This window comes from Cryptomeria japonica, chromosome 4, assembly GCF_030272615.1.
Source record: "Cryptomeria japonica chromosome 4, Sugi_1.0, whole genome shotgun sequence".
Lineage (NCBI taxonomy): Eukaryota > Viridiplantae > Streptophyta > Pinopsida > Cupressales > Cupressaceae > Cryptomeria > Cryptomeria japonica.
Window position 1 is genome coordinate 512356015 of NC_081408.1, and position 8661 is coordinate 512364675.

Sequence of the window (8661 nt, forward strand, 5' to 3'; positions counted from 1 at the left end):
CCCATGTTGAGAAGTGTCACCATAAGGAGGCTTGAGAGGAGAGATAAGGAGCATTAAATGCTTGAGGGGACATGATGGTTACCCTAGGGGGTTGGGTTAGGGTTAGGTTAATGGATATTTCTTTTATCCAAAGGATAAATGAATGTGCAAGGGTTAAATGGTTACCTTAGTCAAAGAAATAAATGCTTTGAAGAGACCCATGAGTCAAAAGGATGATTAAGTTAGAGGAAAGTATCTCACCAAAGGTAAAAGGTGAGTTAACCATAAATGGTTATGTAAAAGCCTTTAATGGTTTGGAAGACTTTAGAGGTTAACCATTTGAAGACATAAAGCCTTTAATGGTTATTGAAGACTTTGGAGGTTTTTGAGAAGTGACATCCTTTTATTTAGAAATGTGAGAATGATTAGGATATGATTAGGCTAATTAGAAGGAGTTAGAAGAATCTAGAAGGGATTTAGCCATACAAGTGGATTTTGTAGGAGAATGCAAGTTGGAGGAATTTTGAGATTTTCAATTAAAATAAAATCATTTATTTCAATTAAATGGTGTAATTTGCATTTGGATAGATATTTAAATAAATATTAATTTATTTAAATGTGACTGTGAATTTTGGTTTTTATTTAAATAAATCTTAATTTATTTACATGAGAAAAAGGAAGATAAAGCATTAAATGCTTGAAGACTTTGAGGGAAACCATTAAAGGCTTAAGAAGACTCTAGAAAGAAGCCATTAAGTTTGAAGGCTTTAAGGGAAACCATTAAAGGCTTAAGAAGACTCTAGAAGGAAGCCATTGAGTTTGAAGACTTTAAGGGAAACCATTAAAGGCTTGAGAAGACTATAGAAGGAAGCCATTAAGTTTGAAGACTTTAAGGGAAGCCATTAAAGGTTTCAAGTGGGTGAGGATAAATAAGATTTTAAATAAATAATCTATTTATTTAAAATAGTTGCGCAACTTGCATTTGTAGGAAAATGCAAGTGGGTGGAGGATAAAGGTGATTTAAATAAATGTTAATTTATTTAAATGTGAGAGATGGGATTTTGGGGGATTTAAATAAATAAATGTGAGAGAAGATTTAATTAAACAAATATGATTTATTTATTTAATTAATGGTCTGAATTTGGTTAAGTGAATTAAATCAAATAAATTGAATAATTTATTTAATTAATAGGAGACGAGGGTTAAGGTAAATTAATTAAATATTAATTTAATTATTGATTGATGGTTAAATAATCAAATAAATACTAAATATTCGTTTAATTACGTGGACATATTTATGTGTCTACAGATCTAATCCACTGAAAACTGATTTACCCTCCCCTCTTAGTTTTCCTTCTTGTTGTTGCCAACAATACATACATACAAAAGGTGACTGTATATGCATATATACATGCATTAATGTACATTCATTTCTTGTATATATGTATAGGTATACATATTTATATACATGTAATACATATAATACATATTTATATACATATAATACATACATACATACATGCATACATACATACATGCATATATATATTGTGTGTGTGTGTACTACATATATATTTTGTTGGCACTGGGCCAACGTCCCTCGCAGAGATTCACGACATGGTTTAATAACCTTCTATGGATTCTATAAGGCTAGTGGTTGTATCAGGCATTGATAGGTCGATCTTTTAGTTCAATGACAACCCTATCTTGTAACAAGTGGTATCAGAGCTTGGTCACAGGTTTGAATCACGCAGACCACAACGAGTGATGCTAGGAGGGGGATTGTTGGCAGTGGGACAATGTCCCTCGTTGAGATTCACGACATAGTTTAACAACCTCCTGTGGATTCCATAAGTCTAGTGGTTGTATCGGGCATTGATAGGTCAATCTTTTGGTGCAACGATAACCCTAGCTTGTAACATATTTGAGATCGAACTATCTAACTTCATGGTAGAGTTTGATGTAAAGAGGAAGACCCTAGTTGTTGTAGCAACAACCCTAGTTGTTGTAGCAACAACCCTTGTTGCTGTTGATACTCTAGGTACAACTATGGATATCCCAGAGGCCATCCCTCTCCCTAACTTTGCAAGGAAAAGGCAGATTTGGATGGAAGGTCAACGAGGATGGACTACATGGACATATGTAGAAGAGAACAACATTCTCCTTGAGTAATCTCAACAATGGATATATGCAACACTCTGTTTGAATGTCCCTTTTTTTAATGTATCGATGATATGACACTCATTGGGATTGAGGCATTATAGATAAGCTTACTCTATCTACTCTGTTAGTTTTGATATACTGTGCATAGATAGTTCCTCTTTTTTGTAATACTCTATTATCTTTGATACAAAAAAAGAAAACACTATGTGAAACAGAGAGAGAGAGAGAGAGAGAGAGAGAGAGAGAGAGAGAGAGAGAGAGAGAGAGAGAGAGAGAGAGAGAGAGAGAGAGAGAGAGAGAGAGAGAGAGAGAGATACATATTTATGCATACATATATACATGTGTGTGTGTTGAAAGGAAAATAACATGAAGTACTAAGAAGGAACTAATCAATGAGTAATTGTTTGAAGGTAGAATATTACCATAAAAATGAGAAGCCCAAACCATAATCCGAGAAGGAGACACAAGGTTTGTAAGGGGAATAAGCAAATAAAAAACCCCCATGATTATGAAGATGGCATAAAGCCTAAGAAAATACAATGAGAGAAAGAGAGAATGAGTTTAGCATAGAAATGCTTCCATAGAAGAAAAGAGAGGAGAAGCATCTCTTAAATAGAGATGAGGAGAGGAGTTACTTTGTAGTTCTCCCAACTATAAGAATTCCACCATTCATAATATGTGTGTGCAATGTGTCACAATCCTCATAAGGAGGAAAAACTAATATTCCTTAATAAAGGAAAATAAAAGAAATGATTTGTCCTCACACATGCACTAGAGGACAAATTACATGTTGGGATTCCAAAGGAATATCCCAAACTAAATACAAATAAAGAAACCTAAACCAAGTAAATATTTAATTGAACAAACTATATATTAAAAGAAACTTTAAATCTTTATTAATAATACATTAAATTAATTTATGTTACAAACTTATTTAAAAATATTTATATATTAAAATAATTTATAATTTTTTTTTTTTTTTTTAAACTTTTAAACTTTTCATATTTATTAAACTTTATAAACTTTAAACTTTTAGTACATAAATGTTTTTGATAATAAAGTAGCCAAAACAAGGGGGTTGACCCGTAATACATAGTAAGCCTCAGAGAGAGCATAACCAACACATACATGACTATCAACGACAGTTAGCCAATCCCTATCTTGATCATCAAAAATAAAAACCACCTACAACTATAGAATAACCCAAGATTGATAACAATCTCATCCATATAGCAACTTAAACAACAGATAATAAAAAATAAACTAACCTTAAACCATCTATCCTTAGAGATAAGCATATTGTTCATACTATAAAAACTAAAGAAAGTAGCAAGAGTCTTGACAAGCCTCATATGGCTGATAAAGAAATTAAACTTAATAGGGATCCAACCGATCCTGAAACTAAAGCTATAACAAAAAAGGAAAGCATCCACCATTAATCATTTTTTCCAGCTCCCATGTGCTGGGAGAGAGAAGCTCGGTCCAATATTCAGCCAAGAACTCAAACAATTCCTTCGTGGTGTCACCTTCCAGCCCACCTTGTTTCACTTTTTCCTGGTGTAGCAGGCACATTGAAGTGGCCAAGGAGTGCATGACTTTAATGACAAATTTTGCAATTTTGCTGACATGGGAATCTAGATAGTCCAGCTTCTTCTTCATTCCGTTCAGGTCCTCAGAGATAGCATTACATCCCACACAATGCACCACCTCCTCCTTCTCTCCACCTTCAACAACAGTCTGACCACCCTCCGACTTTCTCTCGTCCTCCTCAAAGATCTGATTATGTGGGGGGGGGAAGTGGCAGAAGAAGGGGAGGTGTTCTTATTATCATCCTTAATAGTCTTAGAGTCAAGGGCGTTGGTATCCATCTTGGAAGACTCCGAGCCCTGTGTGGCCTCCATATCATCCTCAGCCTTCTCACTTTCTGCCTTCTCAGAATCTTTCTCACCCTCATTGACATAGTTCTTCCTCACAACAATTTGTTTCATACGGGGTTTGCCAACAAATCTGTTGGACCTCCGCGGGGTCACACCATCGTCCATGTTAGACTCAACTAATAAGATCTTAGGTTCTTTCCTGGGTTTCTTGGAGGTAGCTTTAGCAATGGAAGGATTGCTTTTGTTTTTCTCCCCAATTTTGGGGAAATGAGAGGGGCGTGGTCAGGGGATTGACAAGGCGTAATAGGCTTTTCCAAGATCTTTTTATTACCTTTTTAAGTACCAGCAGGGGGGCCATGGAGGGAGGGAGCAGGTTGAACAGAGATGGGTTTAGGCAAACACAAGGCCCTATGAAAATTGTAGAGCCAAAACATCAAACCCTGGTGGAGGATGGTGAAATTGTTGTCTTGACTCATGCAATGATGAACTTCTTTAACAATAGACTCTAAGGCATGGAGTAAAAAGAATGGAAAGGAAATAGTATCATGGTTACAAAAATGATTGAGCAACGAGAAATGGTAATAATAGAAAACTCCATATCTTCCCTCAAGGGTAAAGTATTTCATAATAACTTTACACACCCAGTCCCACGGATAAGGTAGGAATTCTTTGTTGAAACCCCCACACATCTTAACTGGCTCCTCACCCTTTTTGTAGAATCTGTTCATATTGGTCTCATCTGTGACCTTGTTGGTTTTCTTCCACTTCCTTCCCTTAGTTGAAAGACCCGAATCTTGGGCGATGACGTCTTCATTAATTTCAAATGAAATGTCCCCCATAACAACTCTCCTGTCATTCCAGCTGTTGACAAACTGCATGTAGAGGTTTTTGTCAAACCCAGTCATGACTTCCATGAACGATATAATGCCCCCTTCCTTGGCATACATCCAAACACATGGGTCATTGCAGAAGTAGTCATCAATAATGTCTGGCTCAACCCGGACTAAATCCCCCCAATAACAGCTTCCTCCAGAATGAAGTTGGTAAGCAGTGCAAAACTAGTAATGGTTATGTAGAGGGAAAAAACCAGAGTGAGAGATAAGAATGATCGATAGAAATTTAGCCAAAGTGTGGTGAGAGCTGCAATAATTATCTTTTATGGTGTTTCCCAAGGCATGCGTCCGCCAGGTCTGATAAGCATGTGAAAGGACACCTCTTAACTCGTCTGCCAACTTGCAAATATCTTTATTATGGAGAAATCTTAAGTTCCAGTTATATCAATAAGTGTTGTACTTGCTATGCTCTATCAATTTAATGATAATAAGTTGAAGCTGCAATCCTTTGGTAACACAATTATCGGTATTCGGACATGTCATCGCCAGACCAGTGCGGTGGAGAAAATGGGGACCACCGAAAGCCACCTTGACATAGCCCGCCCAATTTAAATTTGAATTTCCCTCCTACAGCTTGAGATCGCAGATGAGCCAAAATGTACACCCATAAAAAAGGACATAGCAAATCATTGGTTAGTAGAAAAAAATTAGTCTCTATCGATGAGGGATTTCTGTTTGTTAGAAAGTGAATCCAGGTGTCTCCAGCACCTCATACCTTTCATCTCAAGGCTCGCCACAGCTAGAGAGTTCCCCACCAAATTTCCCTCTTTATAAATGTGTTGAATTTGAAATTCCTCAAGCCAAATTATCATAGACCATATGTCCTTGAGTATGTTGCTAATCATCCAGCTAATCCTTGAAACACCTTTAGCCACCTCAATAATTAGGCTAGAATCCCCTTCAATGATCAGTCTTTTAGCATTAATATTGAGAACCAATTTAAGCCCCCAGAAGAGCTCTAGGGCTTTAGCCATGTTACTCGAGGTAGAGCCAAAATTACCCACATAGGCCAGAATCAGGTTGCCCAAGCTATCCCTTATAATTCCACCTCCCGCCGCAACTTCACTGTGAGCAGCGCCATCAAAGTTAAGTTTGAGCCACAAGGGGGGCAGGGCTGACCATCTAGTGTTTAGCCTCTCCATTCTTTTAGAGTTGTCATATCAGAGGAAGTTGTTAGGTAGATTCCATGTCCTAATCCAATTGCAATCCATCACCAGAGGGGTAGAGTGCGGTTTTTTCCATTTGCAGACCAAAGCGTTCTCCCTGAGGAGCTTTTCTGTTATGCCAACCACCATGTCAATAGAGTTATTAGTCTCATAGAAGATCCGATTGTTCCTTTCCTTCCAGATGTGCCAACAGATATGAGGAGGGATGAGTCTCCAAAACTGTCTAATCAGAGGGTGGGCAGAGGGGCACTTCCAGTTGCTGATAAATTGCTGCAAGTCTTCCAAGAAGGTCCACGCAATGTTGAATTTCTGTAAAACTTTGTGCCAGACCATAGAAGCAAAGGGGTAATGGATAAATAGGTGATTTATGCTTTCCTCAACACAATTACACATAACACACCGATTGGCTAACAGGAAGCCTCTCCTTTTAAGGTTATCAATAGTAAGGATCTTCCCATGCAGAGCCGTCCACCATAAAAAGTTTATTTTAGGGATAAGCTGAGAATTCCAAACTTGTCTCCAACTGTAGCAGTCATTCACAGGGGCGAACATGAGATTATAGGCCGAATTTACACTGAAAGACCCTGAGGGATTCATAGCCCAAACAAACTTATCAACATGAGGGAATCCTGACCTCCTCAAGAAGAGATTGTAACTCCCCCACCAAATGGCCCCAATGAGTATTATCTCCCAGACCTTCAATAAGCCTCAACCAACAACGAGAGGGGGATATGTAATTCATCACAAGAGGACCAAGTGAGTCCTTGAGAGTTCCCATGAGGCAACTGAAGCGGGAAGAGGCTAGGGGTCTATCGCCAATCCAGTTGTCCTCCCAGAATCTAATTTTCTCACCATTGCCCACCTACCATTTTAGACCCTGTTTAAGCAACTTCTAGATTTTGACAATGTTGTTTCATATCTTTGATCCAGGTGGACGCTCATTAGAAGATAGAAGGGAAGAGAAGGGGGTGTGATTAAAATAATTTGCCTGCATAATCTTGCACCAGTTAGCTCTGTCCTTCATAAGATTCCATCCAATTTTAGTTAGCAAAGCCTTGTTCAGGTCCAAATTTTTTCTGATCCCTTGGCCTCCCATCTACTTAGGTTTGCACACCACCTCCCAATTGAATAAGCTGAGTTTGGACTTTTCCTCCATCCCCGTCCACAAAAACTTATTTGGATTTTCTCAAGTTTCTCAGTCATCCATAGCAATGGATATCTTGAATAGCGATAGAAAATAGACCGGGACACCTTGAAGAGAGGCCGACAGAAGTTGGAGTTTACCAGCACTACTTAGAGTTCTTCCAGTCCAACCAACAAGTTTCTTCTGCATTATTTCTAAGATAGACTCCCATAATTGGTGGGTGACCTTAATCGTGAGGGGAAGACCCAAGTAGGAATCAGGAAGATTAGCAGCACAACATCTAAGGATTTGCATAAGTTTACCTTGGAGATTTCTATCTGTGTTGAAAAAAGAAATTTTGCTCTTATTATAATTGATAAGTTGTCCGGAGGCTAGGGTTTAATCCTCCAACATGTGTTTCCATTCTTTTGCTTCTATAACAAATGATTGGCCAAACAGGAAGGTGTTATCAACAAATTGTTGCCTAACCACTGGAGGAAGGGTAGAAGCAGCTTTCACCCCCGAGATTTTTCTAGTCCCGATTAATTGGGAGAAGTTCCTGCACAAAACTTCTACCACCAAATAAACAAATAAGGTGAGAGAGGGCCCCCTACCTTAGTCCCTTCCCAGCCTTGAAGAATCCCCAAGGGGTGCCATTGACAATCATCGAATAGTGAACACTTTCCACCACCACCTTGATAATATTGAGGAATCTTCCCCGAAATCCCATCTTGGATAGAACAACATACAGGAACTTCCAGTTAACTTTATCATAAGCCTTTGAGATGCCAATTTTAAGAGCCATACCTAGGTTGCAAATCTTCTCCATGGAATGGATGACCTCATGGGTAGTTATGACCGCATCGAGTATCTGCCTGCTCGGAAGAAAACCCCTCTAAGAGGGGCTGATACATCTATCAAGAAGGGGTTTGATTCTGTTGACAACAAATTTAGAGAAGATCTTGTAGATCGAATTGCACAAGCTGATAGGGCGATAATCGGTCATAAACTTTAGGTCAAGAACTTTGGGAACCAAAACAATGAAAGTGTTATTCAATTTCTTTAGAAGGTTCCTAGTGCGAATGAAGTATCTGGTAGCTTTAATTAAGTCATACTTTACAGTTTCCCAGAACACCTGAAAGAAAGCCAGAGGGAAGCCATTAGGTCTAGGGGCCTTAAAGGCAACCATCACAAAAACTGCCTCTTTAACTTCATCTTCAGACACACGGCTCATCAGCAGCCCATTGTCAGCATCATTCAGGACTTGAGGGATAATATTGAGAAGCTTATCACTAACCTCAATAGGTTTGCTCGCCCTATCATTCGTGTAAGCATTAGCAAAGTATAGAGAAGCCCATTGACCAATCTCGCTATTCCCCACCAATTCCTCATTTCTGTTATTGAAAATGGAACATATAGTGTTTCTCCTTTTGTGCTTTGAAGCAGACCTATGAAAGAAG

The 8661-nt window shown here is 38.4% G+C and overlaps 1 protein-coding gene across 1 annotated transcript; it reads right to left on the bottom strand.

Annotated features, from left to right (window-relative positions):
• Positions 1–5559: 5559 nt before the first annotated feature.
• On the bottom strand, positions 5560–6054 carry LOC131875192 (uncharacterized). Its single transcript, XM_059219241.1, has one exon. It carries the CDS (start codon positions 6052–6054, stop codon positions 5560–5562), a length of 495 nt encoding a protein of 164 aa, XP_059075224.1.
• Positions 6055–8661: the final 2607 nt, after the last annotated feature.

What these genes read in the sequence shown, in the direction of transcription:
- LOC131875192 (XM_059219241.1), bottom strand. Translation starts at nt 6,054, where the DNA reads ATGGAGAGGCTAAACACTAGATGGTCAGCCCTGCCCCCCTTGTGGCTC.